Source organism: Salmo salar, chromosome 13, assembly GCF_965601325.2.
Source record: "Salmo salar chromosome 13, fSalSal1, whole genome shotgun sequence".
Taxonomy (NCBI): Eukaryota; Metazoa; Chordata; class Actinopteri; order Salmoniformes; family Salmonidae; genus Salmo; species Salmo salar.
The window spans coordinates 75,785,158-75,808,768 of NC_138303.1; the positions used below are offsets into that span (position 1 = coordinate 75,785,158).

The 23,611-nt window shown below is 42.4% G+C and overlaps 1 protein-coding gene across 1 annotated transcript; it reads left to right on the forward strand.

Moving 5' to 3' along the window:
• Positions 1 to 275: 275 nt before the first annotated feature.
• LOC106567676 (nucleoporin 88-like) lies at positions 276 to 23,370 on the forward strand. The gene is made up of 17 exons (XM_014137239.3): positions 276 to 568; positions 5,715 to 5,884; positions 6,269 to 6,394; positions 6,780 to 6,866; positions 6,967 to 7,143; positions 9,001 to 9,187; positions 9,390 to 9,540; positions 9,724 to 9,822; positions 9,938 to 10,025; positions 10,207 to 10,311; positions 10,908 to 11,060; positions 11,336 to 11,461; positions 20,290 to 20,355; positions 21,796 to 21,876; positions 22,070 to 22,196; positions 22,291 to 22,409; positions 23,079 to 23,370. Exons 1-17 carry the CDS (start codon positions 305 to 307, stop codon positions 23,140 to 23,142), a joined length of 2,190 nt encoding a protein of 729 aa, XP_013992714.2. The 5' UTR covers positions 276 to 304; the 3' UTR covers positions 23,143 to 23,370.
• The last annotated feature ends 241 nt before the right edge of the window (positions 23,371 to 23,611 follow it).

Below are 23,611 nucleotides of genomic sequence, written 5' to 3' on the forward strand. Positions count from 1 at the left end.
TTGCCTACGTACAACCTGTATTTTCTACATTTGCACAATTATTTGTAATGTAGGCGAGTGTGCATGTACAGTGGGAACTGGAATGCTGAAACCATTTTCACTTCGCTGACTGTTATAACATCAAATATTGTTCGATCTGTGGTTACTTTGTAACATTTTGTAGCAACTACCGGTATCAACTTTTGAGGCAACTTTCGTTTCAGTGGCTTTAAAAACTATTTGTACGCCTTTAGTTTGCCCCTGGACCTGATTGGCTGATCGAGTTGTATGTATTCTGAAGTTCGTATTCATTGGTACGTTTCTGATGACGTCATTTTCAGACGACGGGAAAATGGCGGCGTTTGCTGGCGAGCGATGGAGAAGTGAGCTACCAAGTCATTATATATTTTTTAAATTACGAGAGAAACTTGATTTGGAACCCAAAGCGAATTGCAGGAAAACTGCAAAGAATCTTACATTTTGCCTCAATGGTGACATATTCGTGTGGAACGACGCAGACAGTGTTTTCTACACGACCAACCTGAGGCAGCTGAATTCGGAGGACAGCATTGAGAGTGTGAAATATCAGGTGAGCACGTTATACTCGATGGATAACGATTTTAAAGTGTGGTTTTTCATCTTTTTAACGTATTATATTAGCTAAAATAGTATCTGCGATGTAATTTCAGCCAGCTGTCACTCCCATTCATTCTTGTCCCAACATGCAATTTTATTTCACATTGACCTCATCCAGAACAACCCATAATAACCCCTGTACTGTCCCCCTAGTAACTTGTGGAGATATGGGAGGATTGGGCAGGTGTAAACAATATGGCATATTTTCCATTACTGTTAGCTACAGATTGTAATTTACGCCAGGCGCGATAGCTATGTTTCCATTACTGGGCGTTGCAGGTTAGTTTATACAAAACGCTCCCGTAGATGTTTCAACTAACCTGCTCTTGGGGACACTGTCAAATATATGATATATGTTTTGTACCGCGTCAGGTTCCTCACCATCTTAGTTGCCACACATCTAGCATTTCCAAGCATATTTGCAGGAACTACTCGTTTACATGCGACATGGCCACGTGTAGAAGACAGTGCGACCAAAGCAAAGCAAAGATATTACTAGTTTATCTAGCCTGTCCTGCGTTTCATATAATCGATGCGGTGCGCATTCGCGAAAAAGGACTGTCATTGCTCCAACGTGTACCTAACCATAAACATCAATGTCTTTCTTAAAATCAATACACAAGTATATATTTTTAAACCTGCATATTTAGTTAATATTGCCTGCTAACATGAATTTCTTTTAACTAGGGAAATGTGTCACCTCTGCAACAGAGTCAGGGTATATGCAGCAGTTTGGGCCGCCTGGCTCGTTGCGAATTGTCTGAAGACTATTTTTTTCCTAACAAAGACAGCCAACTTTCTCCAAACGGGGGATGATTTAACAAAAGCGCATTTGCGAAAAAAAGCACAATCGTTACACGACTGTACCTAACCATAAACATCAATGCCTTTCTTAAAATCAATACACAAGTATATATTTTTAAACCTGCATATTTAGCTAAAAGAAATCCAGGTTAGCAGGCAATATTAACCAGGTGAAATTGTCACTTCTCTTGCGTTCATTGCACGCAGAGTCAGGGTATATGCAACAGTTTGGGCCGCCTGGCTCATTGCGAACTAATTTGCCAGAATTTTACGTAATTATGACATAACATTCAAGGTTGTGCAATGTAACAGGAATATTTAGACTTAGGGATGCCACCCGTTAGATAAAATACGGAACGGTTCCGTATTTCACAGAAAGAATAAACGTTTTGTTTTCGAGATGATAGTTTCTGGATTCGACCATATTAATGACCTAAGGCTCGTATTTCTGTGTTTATTATAATTAAGTCTATGATTTGATATTTGATAGAGCAGTCTGACTGAGCGGTGGTAGGCACCAGCAGGCTCGTAAGCATTCATTCAAACGGCACTTTCGTGCATTTTGCCAGCAGCTCTTCACAATGCTTCAACCATTGCGCTGTTTATGACTTCAAGCCTATCAACTCCCGAGATTAGGCTGGTGTAACCATGTGAAATGGCTAGCTAGTTAGCGGGGTGCACGCTAATAGTGTTTCAAACGTCACTCGCTCTGAGACTTGGAGTAGTTGTTCCCCTTGCTCTGCATGGGTAACGCTGCTTTGAGGGTGGCTGTTGTCGATGTGTTCCTGGTTCGAGCCCAGGTAGGAGCGAGGAGAGGGACGGAAGCTATACTGTTACACTGGCAATACTAAAGTGCTTATAAGAACATCCAATAGTCAAAGGTATATGAAATACAAATCGTATAGAGAGAAATAATCCTATAATAACTACAACCTAAAACTTCTTACCTGGGAATATTGAAGACTCATGTTAAAAGGAACCACCAGCTTTCATATGTTCTGAGCAAGGAACTTAAACGTTAGCTTTCTTACATGGCCCATATTGCACTTTTACTTTCTTCTCCAACACTTTGTTTTTGCATTATTTAAACCAAATTGAACATGTTTCATTATTTGAGGCTAAATTGATTTTATTGATGTATTAAGTTAAAATAAGTGTTCATTCAGTGTTGTTGTAATTGTCATTATTACAACAAAAAAAAGAATTGGCCGATTTAATCTCTATCGGCTTTTTTTGGTCCTCCAGTAATCGATATTGGCGTTGAAAAATCATAATCGGTCGACCTCTAGTCAGTACAGGTGCATCAAAGCTGGGACCGAGAGACTGAAAAACAGCTTATATCTCAAGGCCATCAGACTGTTAACCTCTCTGGGATATGTGGGACGCTAAAGTCAGAAATAGCATTAAAATTAATCACTTACCTTTGATGATCTTCATCTGATGGCACTCCCAGGTCTCCATGTTAGACAATAAATGTTTGTTTTGTTTGATAAAGTTCATCTTTATGTCCAAATACCTCCTTTTTGTTCGCGCGTTTTAGTCCAGTAATCCAAATGCACAAGACGTTCTCACAAAGTCCAGACGAAAAGTAAAAAAAAGTTCCATTATAGTTCGTAGAAACATGTCAAACGATGTGTATATAATCAATCTTTAGGCTGTTTTTATCATAAATCTTCAATAATATTCCAACCGGACAATTCCTTTTGTCTTTAGAAAGGAAAGGGAACGGAGTTCACGGCTGTGCGCAATAAACAACTCAAGGCTTTCAAACAGCTCTTATTTGCTCCCCCTTCACAGTAGAAGCCTGAAACAACGTTTTAAAGACTGTTGACATCTAGTGGAAGCCTTAGGAAGTCTGACCCCATAGACACAGTATATTGGATAGGCAATCACTTAAAACAAACAAAATATACAAACCTCAGATTTCCCACTACCTGGTTGGATTTTTCTCAGGTTTTCGCCTGCCATATGAGTTCTGTTATACTCACAGACATTATTTTAACAGTTTTGGAATCTTTAGTGTTTTCTATCCAAATCTACTAGTTATATGCATATTCTAGCTTCTGGTCCTGAGTAGCAGGCAGTTTACTCTGGGCACCTTATTCATCCAAGCTACTCAATACTGCCCCCCCGTTCCCAAAGAAGTTAAACAGCCATCACCAACATTGAGTGGCTGCTGCCAACATACTGACTGAAATCTCTAGCCACTTTAATAATAAAAAATTGGATGTAATAAATGTATCACTAGCCACTTTAAACAATGCCACTTTATATAATGTTTACATACCCTACATTACTCATCTCATATGTATATACTGTTCTCTATACCATCTACTGCATCTTGCCTATGCCGTTTGGCCATCGCTCATCCATATATTATATGTACATATTCATTCCTTTACACTTGTGTGTGAAAGGTAGTTGTTGTGAAATTGTTAGATATTACTGCATGGTCGGAACTAGAAGCACAAGCATTTCTCTACACTCGCATTAACATCTGCTAACCATGTGTATGTGACCAATAAAATTTGATTTGATGATTATTATTTTTTTAAACAGCCAGACACAAGATAGTTAAGGAGTGTCTGTTTATAATACATACATACACACTACCGTTCAAAAGTTTGGGGTCACTTAGAAGTGTCCTTGTTTTTGAAAGAAAAGCTTCTTTTTTTTGTCCATTTAAAATAACATTAAATTGATCAGAAATACAGTGTACACATTGTTAATTTTGTAAATGACTTGTAGCTGGAAACGGCTGAACTGATGTACTAATTAAAGAAGCAATAAAACTGGCCTTAGACCAGTTGAATATCTGGAGCATCAGCATGTGTTGGTTCGATTACAGGCTCAAAATGGCCAGAAACAAGGACTTCCTTCTGAAACTTGTTAGTCTATTCTTGTTCTGAGAAATGACGGCTATTCCATGCGAGAAATTGCCAAGAGACTGAAGATCTCGTTCAATGCTGTGTACTACTCACTTCACAGAACAGCGGTAAGCAGAATAGAAAGAGGAGTGGGAGGCCCTGGTGCACAACTGAGCAAGAGGACAAGTACATTAGTGTCTAGCCTCACAAGTCCTCAACTGGCAGCTTCATTAAATAGTAACCGCAAAACACCAGTCTCAACGTCAACAGTGAAGAGGGATGTTAGCCTTCTTGGCAGAGTTGCAAAGAAAAAGCCATATCTCATACTGGCTAACAAGTAGAAAAGATTAAGTTGGGAATAAGAACAGACACTGGACAGAGGAAGATTGGGGAAAAAAGTGTTATGGACAGACAAATCTAAGTTTGAGGTGTTCGGATCAAGAACATTTGTGAGACACAGAAAAAATTAAAATATGCTAGAAGAGTGCTTAACGCCATCTGTCAAGCATGGTGGAGGCAATGTGATGGTTTGGTGGTGGTAAAGTGGGAGATTTGTACAGGGTAAAAGCCTTCCTTCTTCAAGATCCCTATCACTCCATTTTGCAATGCCATTCCATACCCTGTGGACGGTGCTTAATTGGAGCCAATTTCTTCCTACAACAGGACAATGACCCAAAGCACAGCTCAAAAATATGCAATAACTTTATAGGGGAGAAGCAGTCAGCTGGTATTCTGTCTATAATGGAGTGGCCAGCACAGTCACCGGATCTCAACCCTATTGAGCTGTTGTCGGAGCAGCTTGACCGTATGGTACGTAAGAAGTGCCCATCAAGCCAGTCCAACTTGTGGGAGGTGCTTCAGGAAGCATGAGGTGAAATCACTCCGATTACCTCAACAAATTGACAACTAGAATGCCAAAGGTCTGCAAGGCTATAATTACTGCAAATGGAGGATTCTTTGATGAAAGCAAAGTTTGAAGGACACAATTATTTCAATTAACAATCATTATTTATAACCTTGTCAACGTCTTGACTATATTTCCTATTCATTTTGCAACTCATTTCATGTATGTTTTTAATGGAAAACAAATATATAAGGTTTAGGGTATAGCCTAATGACCATGCATCTGACAGAGAGAAACAATATTTTTGACTGGACATCCTGTTCTGCTTTGGTGGAATTCTCTGCTCTGTCTGGCCTGCATTCCTCTCTTGCGTTCTGTAGGCCATATAACATATTTATTGAAACAGGAATAGGCAAATTACTGCTGTGCGCTGCGATTTTAGTTCAAATAGGCTGAACCATTATCTGACACATCAAAATGTCGTCACCATCAACGATGGCTGTCAATAGACAGCCATATTGTAATATCGCCCAACCCTGTGAAGTTGAAGACTAACGTCAGTTGACTTTCATTTGTTTCCTCAGACTCTGTTGTGCATCAATCCACCACGGTTTGAAGTATGCCAGGTGTTGCTGAGCCCGACACAGTACCATGTCGCGCTCATTGGACAACGGGGTGTCACCGTTCTAGAATTACCACAGCGGTGGGGCAAGAGGTCTGAGTTTGAAGGAGGACGGAGTGAAGTTAACTGCAAGTGAGTATGAAATGTTAGCCCAATACCCCTTCTATCATAAATAACTATCTGACCCATCAAAGCATTTTTCTCAGGTTATGCTGGTCCTTTTTAGGGATATATAGAGCACTGTCAGCACTCAGCAGGGTCCTTACTAGAACAGTTAGGAAGCACCTGTATCATAGTTTATTTTCCTTTATAACAGAAGTGTGCTATGGGCTGGAACTCACCCATATAGCCTACTGTAAGAAAGGATCCCCATTCCACACTCATTGTCTTGAGTTATAGGGAAAAACTCATTTCAGTCCATATGAAATAAACATTCTTTACACCACTCCAAATCCTGTGTTGACTCTAATCCATGGAGTAGATTAACTAAAGATTCGGTTGTTTCCCCTCTACCAGGACTATTCCTGTGGCTGAGCGTTTCTTCACCAGCTCAGCCTCAGTGACCCTGCGGCAGGCCGCCTGGTTCCCCAGTGAGACGGAGGAGCCCCACCTAGTGCTACTGACCTCTGACAACACCATCAGGTAAACATGCTCTGGACCATTTACAAAGCACAATGTCAATTCCTTGATGAAATGACTTGTTGTGATAGTGTTTTCTTTTAGAATATATTTTATGTCTCATCAATCAATGGGTTTGTTAGCTATAGGGCCCCTAGTTATCTGCATCACCATCTCCTGCAGGTGATGTATGTGTGTATTAATAGTTTTATACTCATTGTATTTTTGTACTCCCTGACGAAGGCCATGCAGCTGAAACACGTCTGTTGGTTCCATTGAACATGGCATACAAATAAAGGCATTTTAATTCATTATATGTAGAGTGCCTTGGTCCTCCTTTCTTTTTGATAGTTTTATACTGTATTGACCATACTATTGCACTGCATTGACATTGTATTGGCGTATATAGGTTCTATGGGTTGAAAGAGCCTCAAACTCCAGCTAGAGCGCTATCAGTTTCCCAGTCAGAGGAGGACAGCAGTGTACACACTCGCGGGTGAGTTATTTCACCCTCTGTATTGACCAAATCAAAATGGAATTGACCTACACCCTGCTATGCAGTTTACTAATAAGATCTGTCTCTCACCCCTCCGTAGGCGCTCCTATGCAGCCTCTCTGGGCGAGATCGCTGTGGCTTTTGACTTTGGGCCAGTGGCCGGCGCCCCTCAACAGCTCACAGGCCAGCGGTCCAAGGAGGATGTGCTGGTGTACCCCCTCTACATCCTCTACGAGAACGGAGAGACCTATCTGAGTTACACCAGCCTCGCACACAGGTAAGTAGCTTAGCACCCTCGGGACGTTAGAAACGGGAAGCATCCGGTTTTCAGGGGAAAAGCAGAGAAAAGAGGCGAAGCCCGAAACTGGATGCTTCCTGAGATCCGCGAGGGACGGGTTGAAAGTGTGATCTTGGGTTTGCTTACATGCATATTTGATGCACAGTACCACTCATTCAAGGTTTTTATTTATTTTTACTATTTTCTACATTGTAGAATAATAGTGAAGACATCAAATCGACAAAATAAAACATATGGAATCATGTAGTAACCAAAAAAGTGTAAAGCATATAAATATTAGATTCTTCAAATTAGCCTTGATGACAGCTTTGCACACTTGGCATTCTCTCAACCAGCTTCATGAGGAATGCTTTTCCAACAGTCTTGAAGGAGTTCCCACGTATGCTGAGCAGTTGTTGGCTGCTTTTCCTTCACTCTGCGGTCCAACTCATCCCAAACCATCTCAATTGGGTTGAGGTCGGGTGATTGTGGAGGCCAGGTCATCTGATACAGCACGCCATCACTCTCCTTCTTGGTCAAATAGCCCTTAAACAGCCTGGAAGTGTGTTTTGGGTCATTGTCCTGTTGAAAAACAAATGATAGTCCCACTAAGCGCAAACCAGTTGGGATGGCGTATCGCTGCAGAATGCTGTGTGGCTTGAATTCAAAATATATCACCGACCGTGTCACCAGCAAAGCACCATCACACCTCCATGTTTCACAGTGGGAACCACACGTGCAGAGATCATCCGTTCACCTACTCTGCGTCTCACAAAGACATGGCAGTTGGAACCAGAAATCTTACATTTGGACTCATCAGACCAAAGGACAGATTTCCACCAGTCTAAAGTCCATTGCTCGTGTTTCTTGGCCCAAGCAAGTCTCTTCTTACTGGTGTCCTTTTTAGTAGTGGTTTCCTTGCAGCAATTTGACCATGAAGGCCTCATTCATGCAATCTACTCAATTGATGTTGAGATGTTTGTTACTTGAACTCTGTGAAGCATTTACTTGGGCTGCGATCTGAGGTGCAGTTAACTCTCATGAACTTATCCTCTGCAGCAGAGTTAACTAAGGGTCTTCCTTTCCTGTGGTTGTCCTCATGAGAGCCAGTTTCATCATACGCTTGATGGCTTTTGCGACTGCACTTGAAGAAACCTTCAAAGTTATTGAAATTTTCCAAATTGACTGACCTTCATGTCTTAAGACGCGTTTGAGCCAATCATTTGGGTTGTGACAAGATAGGGGTGGGATACTGAAGATGGATTTGGTATTTTACCAAATGGGGCCATATTATGGCAAAACGGCTCAAATAAGCAAAGAGAAATGACAGACCATCTTAACATTTACATCATTTAGCAGACGCTCTTATCCAGAGCTCTAATTAACTTTTAACAAGGCACACCTGTTAACTGAAATGCATTCCAGGTGACTACTTCATGAAGCTGGTTGAGAGAATGCCAAGAGTGTGCAAAGCTGCCTTCAAAGCAAAGGGTGGCTACTTTGAAGAATCTCCAATATATAAAATATATTTTGATTTGTTCAACACTTTTTGGTTACTACATGATTCCATGTGTTATTTCATAGTTTTTGTCTTCACTATTATTCTACAATGTAGAGAATAGTCAAAATAAAGAAAAACCCTTGAATGAGTAGGTGTGTCCAAAATTTTGACTGGTACTGTAGGTCAGCTTAACATTTTGTTTTCTCTGGTTTGGTCTGACTGAATTTCAGTTAAGCTTATTCAGTGGACCTTTTATAAATATATTATGCTACTGTTTGAGGACATTTTTATAAATTATCCATTAATAAGAATCTTATTTGAATCTCATCCCTAGACGGTATTCTTCTGTTTTTCAGTTTGGGAAGCCTCAGTAAGCCCATTGGGCCCTTACCCATGTACCCCGCGGCAGAGGATAACTATGGTTATGACGCCTGTGCCGTGCTCTGCCTGCCCTGCGTTCCCAATATCCTGGTCATCGCCACGGAAACAGGCACACTGTACCATTGCGTGGTGCTGGAAGCAGAAGAGGAGGAGGAGACGGGAGTAAGTACTGTACTAGAGTGCAACGTTACAGAATATTCAGATATACATGTTCTGTGCAGAATGGTTATGATTGTCTATCTGTTAGAACAGGGAACCTGTTGGCTGTATTTTATTTATATGCAGCATTCTGACAATTTCACCTCACTGAATACACCTCAGGAGTGTACTCTGAGGACTTTTCTTCTCTGTGTGTGATTGACAGGCAGTGGAGCGTTGGTTGCGGGGCTCGGAGGCAGTGCCTTCTCTCTATGTGTTTGAGTGTGTGGAGCTGGAGCTCACCCTCAAACTGCCCGCTGGGGAGGAGGAAGAGCCTGTGGAGTCTGACTTCACTTGCCCAATCAGACTGCACAGAGGTGAGTGGGTCATGCTGATTTGCTGATATAGTTTAATGCTAAAATGTGGATCCATTGATACTTCCCACCATGTCTCAAAGGTCCACACCCCATCATTATGTTTGTCTAAGGTACTTTCAATGTGGTTTTCTTTCTGTGGTGTGTCTTTTGTTTCATTGAAACCTGCTTTATGCCAAATTTCAGACCCCCTGTGCCAGCACAGATACCACTGCACACATGAGGCAGGAGTGCACAGTGTAGGCCTCACTTGGTTCAACAAACTACACAAGTTCCTCCAGTCAGGTGAGTCCTTCATGTCCAGATGGGGGTGTCAATTCAATTGTGTTGTTTACCATATAAATCAGAGGTGGTTAGTGCATCCATTTGCCTGCTTTGCCATAATGCTCTTTCTCCACAGATGAGGACAAGGATAGTCTCCAGGAGCTGGCTGCTGAGCACCGCTGCATCGTAGAGCACATCCTCTGTACCAGGCCTCTAAGTAGCAGGTAGCACAATTATCAAGGCATCAGATATTAATGACATCAATAAAAAATATTGAGGTTCTACTTGGCACCCCTAAGTCAGAAGAGCCAGCTGATGAAAGTTGTCATTGATTGTCAGCTTGGCAGTAAAGATTGTTGGCTTGTGTATTGAACAGTTATCTACTCTTTCTTTTTCACTCTCCAGCTTGTCAGCTCCCGTACGGGGCTTCTTGATTGTGTCAGACCTGTCTTTGGGTGCCACCATGATCTGCATTACCAGCACCTATGAGTGTCTACTACTGCCTCTCCTGTACGGTTCAGTATGGACTCAGTGTTTTGGTCAATTACACTTATTTTTTTATTTTATTTCACCTTTATTTAACCAGGTAGGCTAGTTGAGGACAAGTTCTCATTTATAACTGCGACCTGGCCAAGATAAAGCACAGCAGTTTGACGCATACAACAACACAGAGTTACACATGGAATAAACAAACATACTGTCAATAATACAGTAGAAAAAAGAAAAGACTATAACAGTGAGTGCAAATGAGGTAAGATAAGGGAGGTAAGGCAATAAATAGGCCATGGTGGCGAAGTAATTACAATATAGCAATTAAACACTGGAATGGTAGATGTGCAGAAGATGAATGTGCAAGTAGAGATACTGGGGTGCAAAGGAACAAGATAAATAAATACTGTATGGGGATGAGGTAGTTGGAGGGGCTGTTTACAGATGGGCTATGTACAGGTTCAGTGATCTGTGAGCTGCTCTGACAGCTGGTGCTTTTGATTCTGGAATGATAATAGCCTATTTTTAAATTCATTATTATATCAGTTCAATTATTGAAACTGCTATAGATGGAAAAGTGTGTCATAGGCTGATGGTGGATGTCTGTGTGTGCCTAGGAGTTCCATTCGGCCTCCCTCTCCTCCGCTGCTGTGTTCCCACCCAGGGGTAGGCTCAGCTAGCTCTCCTCTGCGTGGATTGCATGACGACTCCTTTGAGCAGCACATCCGCAACATCCTGGCCCGAAGCTCCACCAACCCTCTCATGCTCAGGTAACGCACTCACCACAGTGCATTGAAAACACCCCTTGAGGAGATCTTGGATTTGCACAGATCCCAATTGACTCCATGGCAACATGCTTTGGCATCATGCTGTGCTATTTTTACATGTAGGATCCTCCCTTGTTGCTGTTTTTGTGAAGGACAATTGTTTCTCCCTGACCAGGCTTGTTAAAGGTTAGATAAATCTCCCCCTATAACATACACAAAGGAACACTGTTACCCTTGGTTTAGTGTGTGTACTCGGTCCTGTTGTCCTGTGTGTTTAGGGCAGGGGACAAAGACACATCGTCTCCTCCTCCAGAGTGTCTCCAGCTGCTGAGCAGAGCCACCCAGGTTTTCAGAGAGGAGTACATCCTCAAACAGGACATTGCCCGTGAGGAGATGCAAAGAAGGTAAATGTCACTCTCATTAACAGATTCACTAATGCATACACATACAGTACCATCAAAAGTTTGGACACACCTACTCATTCAGGGGGTTTTCTTTATTTTTACTATTTTCTACATTTTAGAATAATAGTGAAGACAAACTATGAAATAACACATGGAATCATGAAGTAATAACCAAAAAAGTGTTAAACAAATCAAAATATATTTTATATTGGAGATTCTTCAAAGTAGCCACCCTTTGCCTTGATGACAGCTTTGCACGCTCTTGGCATTCTCTCAACCAGTTTCATGAAGTAGTCACCTGGAATGCATTTCAATTAACAGGTGTGCCTTCTTAAAAGTTAATTTGTGGAATTTCTTTCCTCAATGAGTTTGAGCCACTCCGTTGTGTTGTGACAAGGTAGGAGTGGTATACAGAAGATATCCCTATTTGGTAAAAGACCAAGTCCATATTATGGCAAGAACAGCTCAAATAAGCATAGAGAAACAACAGCTCATTACTTTCATCATTACTAACTGCCTTGTTCAGGGGCAGAAAGACAGATTTTTACCTTGTCAGCTCGGGGATTCGATCTAGCAACGGAAACGCTCTAACCACCTGCCACCCTGTGAAGGTGGTTAAGAGACGGCCAAGAGTGTGCATAGCTAATAAGGCAAAGGGTGGCTACTTAGAAACAAATAAAAATATATTTTAGATTTTTCAAACACTTTTTTTGGTTACTACATGATTCCATATGTGTTCATAGATTTGATGTCTTCACTATTATTCTACAATGTAGAAAATAGTAAAAATGAAACCCCTTGAATGAGAGTAGGTGTGTCAACTTTTGACTGGTACTGTATAATTAATGAACAACACACATGATCACTTGAAGTTTTAGTTTGGATATTAGTGCTGAGCATTTAACCAACATGTCGAAGGGCCGTCTGTTTTTAAATCAACTAATTGACCGACGTCACTTTAATTACTTGAACTCAACGTACCGTTTCTCTAGAGAGAAATTGGATCTTTCAAGAGGGAGTGAAATTAAGTCAAGAACTATGTGGGACGCTGGCCTGATTGGAAGTTGTGGTTTTCATTACGTAAATATTCAACCTAGTTCAGCACAAACTTGGTAATGAACTACGATTAACATAGTCCATTGCACCTGTTCTTAAAGGTCACAGACAGAGGTTGTTACAGACACCATATGAGACTGCATGAGAGAGTAATGACAACACAATGACGAGAGGGATGGAGACAGTTCATAAGGTAGCTCTACCCGATTGATAGTTAAAGTAGTTGGTAATAAGCAGTCTTGAAAGTATTCCTTATCTACTTTGAAGAACTAGTAAAATTAGTCACCCAGCTAGCAACTGCTAGCCTAGCCAAATAGGATGACTTGTTCAATGGGGAGCACAGAGATGATAACAGATGGCTGGCTGGCTGCTACTTACTGCCTGAGCAGAGATGAGATGATGATTTGAAAGAATGAAAAATAAGTCATCAAATTAAAACTAAGTAATATATACAACTGAAATGTGAATGAATTATGGTTAATAAGTGATGAGCAGTAATGGGCATTCACTACCATCATGGGGCTCTTTATGAATTGTTTTATTCTGTGTTAATATTCCACCCACTGTCGGTGTCAGGGAAAGGGCAGATGATGACTGAGGGAAGCTCTAAAATCATTTTGATGGCCATTATTTCATAATGCATTTTGTTATTTTTTGCAATCGAGAAGTGATTTTAAAACATAAAAAAAATAATCAAACTGGCCTCAAAATGCACTAATTGCTCAGCACTTTCTGATACCCACACATCATGATGGCTCCGACGGACATGGTCGCCCTGTTTCTAGCGCCTAGCCAACTTTGCAGTGTTTCTTACGTTATTTCCTTAGAATGTTCTTTTTGCATTATTACCTACAGCCAAAATAACTTTTGAATATTAGTTCAACGGTCACTCACCAGCATTTCGACCAAAATTTTGAATTTCCTAAATTGGATCCTTTGTTTGAACTCTGAGGCAATTCCATTAATCCCGGGGGCTGCTCGACGTTGCCTTCGCCGGAGAAGAGGAACATGGAGTGGGCTCTTAGACTCAGGAGGCGTGCATTTCATCCACCGCTTCCGAATATTACTCGCTAATGTTCAGTCCCTGGACAAGAAAGTAGATGAGCTCAGGGTGAGGATCTCCTTCCAGAGAGATATCAGGGACTGTAAAATAGTGTTTTACAGAATCATGGTTCCCTCCGGATATACTGTCCCCAGTATAAACACCATGGGACCACGCAGCCGTCATACCGCTCAGGAAGGAGACGCGTTCTGTCTCCTAGAGATGAACGTACTTTGGTGAGAAAAGTGCAAATCAATCCCAGAACAACAGCAAAGGACCTTGTGAAGATGCTGGAGGAAACAGGTGCAAAAGTATCTATATCCACAGTAAAACGAGTCCTATATCGCCATAACCTGAAAGGCCGCTCAGCAAGGAAGAAGCCACTCCAAAACCGCCATAAAAAAGCCAGACTACGGGTTGCAACTGCACATGGGGACAAAGATTGTACTTTTTGGAGAAATGTCCTCTGGTCTGATGAAACACAAATAGAATTGTTAGGCCATAATGACCATCGTTATGTTTGGAGGAAAAAGGGGGTTGCTTGCAAGCCGAAGAACACCAACCCAACCGTGAAGCACGGGGTTGGCAGCATCATGTTGTGGGGGTGCTTTGCTGCAGTAAGGACTGGTGCTTTTCACAAAATAGATGGCATCATGAGGCATGACAATTATGTGGATATATTGAAGCAACATCTCAAGACATCAGTCAGGAAGTTAAAGCTTGGTTGCAAATGTGTATTCCAAATGGACACCCCAAGCATACTTCCAAAGTTGTGGCAAAATGGCTTTATGACGACAAAGTCAAGGTATTGGAGTGGCCATCACAAAGCTCTGACCTCAATCCCATAGAAAATTTGTGGGCAGAACTGAAAAAGCATGTGCGAGCAAGGAGGCCTACAAACCTTACTCAGTTCCACCAGCTCTGTCAGGAGGAATTCATCCAACTTATTGTGGGAAGCTTGTGGAAGGATACCTAAAACGTTTGACCCAAGTTAAACAATTTAAAGGCAATACACTCAATTAGTATTTGGTAGCATGTAAACTTCTGACCCACTGGGAATGTGATGAAAGAAATCGCTCTACTAGTATTCTGACATTTCACATTCTTAAAGTGGTGATCCAAACTGACCTAAGACAGGGAATTTTGACTAGGATTAAATATCAGGAATTGTGAAACTGATTTTGAATGTATTTGGCTAAGGTGAATGTAAACTTCCGACTTCAACTGTATTTACAAATAAATATGGGGGAATGGAAAGGATGCAGACAATTACATTGATGAAAGCTACAATCTAAAGCTCATCTACCACCTAATGTGGAGTTGCAATTCAACGGCTTAGACACGAGACGTATGTGACTCCAGACAATCACGGATTATTAAGGGAAAGCCAGCCATGTCACCGACGCCGCGCTCCCAGACATAAACACCTTTGCCCACTTCCAGGAAAAAACATAACTGCCAATGCTGGCCACCTCCACTCACAAGGACTGTGAGCTCTTCTCCATGGCCAACTTGAGTAAGACATTTAAGCGCCTATAAACCTCGCAAGGCTGCCGGCCCGGACCCACTACAATTTGCATACCACCCCAACAAATCCATGGATGAAGCAATCGCACTGCGCACTGCCCTATCCCATCTGGACAAGAGGAATACCTATGCCATCGGCTACAGCTCAGCCTTCAAAACCATAGTGCCCTCCAAGCTCATCACTAAACTTTGGGTCTGAACTCCACCCTGTGCAACTGGGTCCTGGACTTCCTGACGGGCTGACCCCAGGTGGTGAAGGTAGGCAACAACACCTCTGCCACGCTGATCCTCAACATGGGAGGGGGCATGCTCAGCGCCATCCTGTACTCCCTGTTCACCTATGAATGTGTCGCAAGGCATGCCTCCAACTCAATCATCAAGTTTTTGTGAAGTCAACAGTGGTAGGCCTGATTACCAACATCGACAAGACCGCCTACAGGGAGGAGGTGAGGGCGGAGTGGTGCCAGGAAACTAACCTCTCCTTCAACGTCAACAAAGCGAAGGAGCTAATCGTGGACTTCAGGAGAAGGCAGAGCGCGCCCCCCTCCACATCAACAGACCTGCAGTGGAGAGGTTGAAAAGCTTCAAGTTCCTCTGTGTGCACATCACTGACAACCTGAAATGGTCCATCCACACAGACTGTGTGGTGAAGAAGGCACAACAGGGCCCCATCAACCTCCAGGAGGCTGAGAAAATGTGGCTTGACCCCATAGACCCTCAAACTTCTACAGATGTACCATTGAGAGCATCCTGTCAGGCTGTATCACCGTCTGGTACAGTAATTGCACTGTCTGCAACTGCAGGGCTCTCCAGAGGGTGGTGCGGTAGGCCAACGCATCATCAGGGGCACACTGTCTGCCCTCCAGGACATCTACAGCACCCAGTGTCACAGGAAGGCCAAGAAGATCATCAAGGACTTCAGGCTGTTCACGCCGCTACCATCTAAAAGGTGGACGCCGTACAGGTGCATCAAATCTGGGACTGAGAAACGACTATCTCCAGGCCATCAGTTACCACTAGCCGGCCTATGTCCATTACCCGGCCCTGAACTTTAGTCACTGTTACTAGCCGGCTACCACCCGGCACTCAACCCTGCACCTTAGATTGCTGCCCGATGTACATACTCATATAAATTATATACAATGCCTTCAAACTATTCATACCCCTTATTCCGCATTATTACAGCCGCAATTCAAAATGAATTAAATCTTCTTTTTTTTAAAGTTCACCTATCTACACACAATAACCCATAATGACAGTGAAAACATGCTTGTGGAAATGTTTGCAAATGTATTAAATTCAGATCTAATTTACATAAGCATTCACAATATGTTAGAATCACCTTTGGCAGTGATTACAGCTGAGTCTTTCTGGGTAAGTCTAAGAGCTTTGCACACCTGGATTGTACAATATTTGCACATTCTTAAAGTTATTCAGGCTCTGTTTTTATTTAGTTATTGATCGTTGCTAGACAGCCATTTAAGTCTTGCCATAGATTTTCAAACTGATAAGTCAACTGTAACTAGGCCACTCAGGAACATTCAATGTTGTTTTGGTAAGCAACTCCAGGGTATATTTGGCCTTGTGTTTTAGGTTATTGTCCTGCTGAAAGGTGAATTTGTCTCCCAGTGTCTGTTTGGAAAGCACACTGAACCAGGTTTTCCTTGAGGATTTTGCCTGTGCTTTGCTCGATACTGTTTCTTTTTTATCCTAACAAAAAAAAACTCCCTAGTCCTTGCCGATGACAAGCATACCCATAACATGATGCAGCCACCACCGTGCTTGAAAATATGAAGAGGGGTACTCGATGTGTTGTGTTGGATTTGCCCCAAACATATAACGCTTCGTATTCAGGACCGGAAGTACATTTCTTTGCCACATTTTTGGCAGTTTTACTTTAGTGCCTTGAATGTTTTGGAGTATTTAAAAAAAAAAAAAAAATCTGTACACGCTTTCTTTTCAGTCTGTCATTTAGGTTAGTATTGTGGAGTATCTGCAATGTTGTTGATTCAGTTTTGTCCTATCACAGCCATTAAACACTTTTAAAATCACCATTGGCCTCATGGTGAAATCCCTGAGCGGCTTCCTTCCTCTCCGGCAGCTGAGTTAGGAAGGACGCCTGTATCTTTGTAGTGACTAGGTGTATTGATACACTTTAGATGGTGTAATTAATAACTTAACCATGTTCAAATGGATATTCAATGCCTGCTTTTTATTTTAACCCATCTACCAATAGGTGCCCTTGTTTGCAAGGCCTTAGAAAACCTCCCTGGTCTTTGTGATTTGAATCTGTATGAAATTCACTGCTCCCCGGCCAAACCCACCCCTTAACCTGGACGACACTGGGCCAATTGTGCGCCGCCCTATGGGACTCCCGATCATGGCTGGTTGTGATGCAGCCCGGGATCGAACCCGACTTTGTAGTGACACCTCTAGCACTGCGATGCAGTGCCTTAGACTGCTGCTCCACTTGGCAGGCCAACACATCTCAATTTAAATCCATTTTAAATTCAGGCTGTAACAACTAAATTTGGAAGAAGTCAAGGAGTGTGAATACTTTCAAGGTACTGTCTATATACAGTGCATTCGTAAAGTATTCAGACCCCTTGACTTTTTCCACCTTGTGTTACGTTACAGCCTTATTCTAAAATTGTTTATTTTCCCTTAATCTATACAGTACCGCATAATGACAAATCCCCACCTTTTTTTTGCATTTTTTGCAAATTTGAAACTGAAATCACATTTACATAAGTATTCAGACCCTTTACTCTGTACTTTGTTGAAGCAACTTTGGCAGCAATTACAGCCTTGAGTGTTCTTGGGTATGATGCTACAAGCTTGGCACACCTGTATTTGGGGAGTTTCTCCCATTTTTCTCTGTAGATCCTCTCAAGCTCTGTCAGGTTGGATGGGGCGCGTCACTGCACAGCTATTTTCAGGTCTCCAGAGATGTTCGAACGGGTTCAGGTCTGGCCCCTGGCTGGGCCACTCAAGGACATTAAGAGACTTGTCCCGAAGCCACTCCTGCTCAGGACTTCATGGAGGATCTCTGTACTTTGCTCTGTTCATCTTTTCCTTGATCCTGACGCTTGGCATTTAGGACAAAGAGTTAAGTCTTAGTTTCATCAGACCAGTAAATCTTGTTTCTCATGGTCAGAGTCCTTTAGGTGCCCTTTGGCAAACTCCAAGCGGGCTCTCATGTGCCTTTTTTACTGAGGAGTGGCTTCCGTCTGGCCACTCTACCATCAAGGCCTGATTTGGTGGAGTGCTGCAGAGATGGTTATCCTTCTGGAAGGTTCTCCAATCTCCACCGTGGAACTCTGGAGCTCTTTCAGAGTGACCATCGGTTCTTGGTCACCTCCCTGACCAAGGCCCTTCTCCCCCGATTGCTCAGTCCAGCTCCGTGTAGCGTTTTGGTGGTTCCAAAATTCTTTGGCCACTGTTCTTGGACTTTCAATTATCATTTTTTGGTACCCAGATCTGTGCCTCGACACAATCCTCTCTGAGCTCTACAGACAATTCCTATGACCTCATGCCTAGGTTTTTGCTGCTACATGCATTGTCAACTGTGGGACCTTTAGATATAGATAGATAGATAGATAGGTGTGTGCCTTCCCAATCCATGTCCATTCAGTTGAATTTACCACAGGTGGACTCCCATCAAGTTGTAGAAACATCAAGGATGATCAATGGAAACAGGATGCACCTAAGCTCAATTTTGTTTCTCATAGCAAAGGGTCTGAATACTTAGTTATTCTTAATACATTTGCAAAAATGTATAAAAACCTGTTTTGTCATTAATGGATATTGTTTGTAGATTGAGAAATGTTTTATTCTAAAATGGATTAAGGCTGTAACGTAACAAAATGTGGAAAAAGTCAAGGGGTCTGAATACTTTCTGGATGCACTGTATGTGTACAGTACCAGTCAAAAGTTTGGACACCTACTCATTCTAGGGTTTTTCTTTATTTGGACTGTTTTCTACATTGAATAATAACAGTGAAGACATCAAAACTATAACACATGGAATCATGTAGTAACCAAAAAAGTGTAAAACAAATCAAAATGTATTTAACGAGATTCTTTAAAGTTTGCCTTTGCCTTTGCACAGCTTTGCACACTCTTGGCATTCTCTCAACCAGCTTTACCTAGAATGCTTTTCCAACAGTCTTGGAGTTACCACATAGGCTGAGCACTTGTTGGCTGCTTTTACTTCACTCTGCAGTCCAATACATCTCAACCATCTCAATTGGGTTGAGGTTAGGTGTTTGTGGAGGCCAGGTCATCTGATGCAGCACTCCATCATTCTCCTTCTTGGTCAAATAGCCCTTACATAGCCTGGAGGTGTGTTGGGGTCATTGCCCTGTTGAAAAATAAATTATACGCCATCCCATCTGGTTTGCGCTATCGCTACAGAATGCTATGGTATCCATGCTGGTTAAGTGTGTCTTGAATTCTAAATAAATCACTGACAGTGTCACCAGCAAAGCACCATCACACCACCACCTCCATGTTTCACGGTGGGAACCACACATGTGGAGCTCATCCGTTCACCTACTCTGCTTCTCACAAAGTTACAGCGGTTGTAACCAAAAATCTCACATTTGGACAGATTTCTACCGGTCTTATGTCCATTGCTAGTGTTTCTTCGCCCAAGCAAGTCTCTTCTTATTGGTGGCCTTTTGTAGTGGTTTCTTTGCAGCAATTCGACCAGTCTCCTCTGAACAGTTGATGTGTCTGTTACTTGAACTCTGAAGCATTTATTTGGGCTGCAACTTGAGGCTGGTAACTCAAATGAACTTATCCTCTGCAGCAGAGGTGACTCTTGGTCTTTCCTGTGGCGGTCCTCATGAGTCCGTTTCATAGCGCTTGATGGTTTTTGCGACTGCACTTAAACTTTAAAAGTTCTTAATTTTCCAGATTGACTGACCTTCATGTCTTAAAGTAATGATGGACTGTCGTTTCTCTTTGCTTATTTGGGCTGTTCTTGCCATCTGACATGGCCTATTCTGATATCTTTATTTTGGGGAATGTGTATTGTTAGGTATTACTGCACTGTTGAATATAGAAACATAAGTGTTTCGCCACCCATGTGATAAAATCTGCAAAATATGTGTACACTACCAATTAAAATGTGATTTTACACACACACACACACACACGTGTCCATGTGAGGAAGCATGTTGACTGGTTTCTTTTTCAGGGTGAAACTGCTGACGGGACAGAAGAACAAGCAGCTGGAGGACCTAGCCCTGTGCAAAGAGGAAAGGTGAAATAGGGACACGTTTCTCAATAAACATAGTACTTGATGCCCATGGCCAATTTTCCCTCAACTGCTCATGTGCGCAATTGCGCACTTCCTCCAGACTGCCGTGCAGAAGAAATGCCATACTGCACTGTGACGCAAGAGATTGAACTTAACTGAGTTTGCCCAGTTTAGTTTGCACTATATAGATTTTTTTTTTCTCTGATCGAATCAGCATTTAACCAACAAAACAAATCAAGCTTTACAAGATTGAGTCTGATTTTGTTGTAGGCAGAGCCAGAGCGCAGCGTGGGTAGCCCCTACTAGCAGTCTTTCAATCACCCGTGAGTGAAAGCGCTATTCAGATCAGTTTAGCCCAGTAAGGGGCGCCTCACAATCCTCAACTGGCAGCTTCATTAAATAGTACCCGTAAAACACCAGTTTCAACGTCAACAGTGAAGAGGTGACTCCGGGATGCTGGTCTTCTAGGCAGAGTTGCAAAGAAAAATCCATACCTCAGACTGGCCAATAAAAAGAAAAGATTAAGATGGACAAAAGAGCAGACACTGGACAGAGGAACTCTGCCTAGAAGGCCAGCATTCCGGAGTCGCCTCTTCACTGTTGACATTGAGACTGGTGTTTTGCGGGTACCATGTAATGAAGCTGCCAGTTGAGGACTTGTGAGGTGTCTGTTTCTCAAACTAGGCACTAATGTACTTGTCCTCTTGCTCAGTTGTGCACCTGGGCCTCCCGCTCATCATTCTATTCTGGTTAGAGCCAGTTTGCGCTGTTCTGTGAAGGGAGTAGTACACAGTGTTGTTCGAGAACTTCAGTTTCTAGGCAATTTCTAGCATTGAATAGCCTTCATTTCTCAGAACAAGAATAGACCGACGCGTTTCAGAAGAAAGGTCTTTGTTTCTGGCCCTTTTGAGCCTGTAATCGAACCCACAAATACTGATGCTCCAGATACTCAACTGGTCTAAGGCCAGTTTTATTGTTTCTTTAATGAGAACAACAGTTTTCAGCTATGCTAACATAATTGCAAAAGGGTTTTCTAATGATCAATTAGCCTTTTAAAATGATACACTTGGATTAGCTAACAACGTGCCATTGGAACACAGGAGTGATGATTGCTGATATTGGACCTCTGTAGATATTCCATTAAAAAAAATCTGCTGTTTCCAGCTACAATACTCATTTACAATGTCTACACTATTTCTGATCAATTTGTTATTTTAAATGGACAAAAAAATTGCTTTTCTTTCAAAAACAAGGACATTTCTACATGACCCCAAACTTTTGAACAGTGATATAAGTGATTTGGTACGCCGGCAGCCTGGGGTTGATGATGCCATTAGAGGCCAAACGGAAGCATTTGATGTACAGAGGCTTCATATGAGCTTCACCTACATTTCATATACTTGAGAGCTATTCTTCATCTTGTATTTATTTTTCTATCAATAGGAAAAGTCTGCGAGAGTCTGCAGAGCTTCTGGCTGATAAGTATGAGGATGCCAAGTATCGCCAGGAAGCCACCATGAACAGGTAGCTAGATATGCTCGTCTTTCAAATCTAAACTTTCTTCCGGGCTTAGGTTCAGAAGTCATTGAAATGGTCAGATGCCCAAGCAACATAACTGGCTTCCTCTCAAAACTAATGCGATCTGCTTCAGAGCTTCTATTACAACAGATATGAACCTATTTCCTCCTTCTCTGGCTTGTGTTCTGTACTATTCCAGGGTGAAGCAGGTTCTGGGCAGTCTGCGCAGTCAGCTGCCCGTTCTGTCTGACAGCGAGAAGGACATGAAGAAAGAGCTGCAGACCATCAACGACCAGCTGCGTCACCTGGGCAATGGCATCAAACAAGTGAGCTACCGCCTTGAGGTCTATCATCGTCATCATCACCAAGCCTCGTACTGGTTCACAGTAATAACTGGACTGGTGTCTTATCTTCTTCCAGGTAAATATGAAGAAGGAGTACCAGAAGAAACAGATGGACAAAGGGCTGTCTCCAGCCAGAGCTACTGTCGCCCTCAACCCCCACCAGAGGAAGTGTGTCCAGGGAGTGATAAAGGAACAGTGAGTATGGGCAGTTCTTCCCTGGGTGGCATGCTAGTTTTTGCCAGCCTGTTGACCTTATGACACCCATTGACCTCTTTGTTTGTAGAATTGTCTCTGTTTTAATGTTGGTCCTGAGTCTTGTCTAATATGATCTGGTGTAATGGAGTTAAGGATGTACCGTAAGCTCAATCCACAGCTAGCTTGAAATGTTGCAGATGGAGACATTAATACCTTTTGGGTGGCTCAAACCATTGGAATGTTGTTAAGGAGGGCGGTCACGTGTGTTAGCAAAGTAGAGGTCTCAAGTTCGAGCCAGGTATGAACTGAATCGGAGGGAAGGGGTACTCGCTAAGCAAGCAATGTGACATGTGTAACAATGGTGCCGAGTGACTCCGATGCGTAGTTGGGCTTAGCTCGACGGCTGTTGTCACTGTGGCGAGTTTTAAAGTGGGTGAGTGTAAGAGTGAAGAACGTACCATAAGCGCACTCCACAGCTAGATTGATTGAGCCATCCAATTTGTAGCTTTTGGGTGGCTCAAACCGTTGGAATGTTTGAGGGCGGTCACGTGTTAGCCAAGCAGAGTTCCCAAGTTCGAGTTCGCTAGGAGCCGAATTGGGGGGGGACAACTCGCAGTGTTCTTTCCCTCAAATAGCCTCTTGACAGCCTTGTTTCCTTTTCTCTTCCAGGGGAGAGCACATAGGAGAAATGATGAAACAGATCAAGGACATCAAGAACCATTTCAGTGTCTGAGACCGTTAAGGGAGCCATCTTTCATCCACAGCTGTACCACTGCTTTCCAAACAACCAAAATAATAATTGCTAAAATAGTCTGTCTCGTGACATCAACTCAGTGACTCATAAGGCTAGTCATTGTGTCTGCCAGTCACATTTTTGGAACCAGTAGTGGAAATTAGAAAATCACCAAGGTTTTATACACTGTATGTTTGTCTATCTGGAGAATAAAATTTGTGTACAGTACTGCCATGATTGACTGCCTATTTTTAACTGCATGAACGGTTAGCTCTGCATACGGGCCTTGGTGGAGATGTTCTTCAGTGTCACCATTAGACAATGGATCCTTATCTCAGTTAATCTCCTATCGTGTGATTTACTCCTCTGTCAGTGTGACTTAAACTGCTGTCACATGACCCATGCATCTCCATACCTTTTGATGCATAGGTTAGATCAGCTAAATCTATTCATGGTCTTAAAACAAAGG

What these genes read in the sequence shown, in the direction of transcription:
- LOC106567676 (XM_014137239.3), top strand. Translation starts at nt 305, where the DNA reads ATGACGTCATTTTCAGACGACGGGAAAATGGCGGCGTTTGCTGGCGAG. An exon ending in ACACAAGTTCCTCCAGTCAG is followed by an intron (nt 9,823 to 9,937) that starts GTGAGTCCTTCA and finishes CTTTCTCCACAG; the next exon opens with ATGAGGACAAGGATAGTCTC. An exon ending in ACCAGGCCTCTAAGTAGCAG is followed by an intron (nt 10,026 to 10,206) that starts GTAGCACAATTA and finishes TTCACTCTCCAG; the next exon opens with CTTGTCAGCTCCCGTACGGG.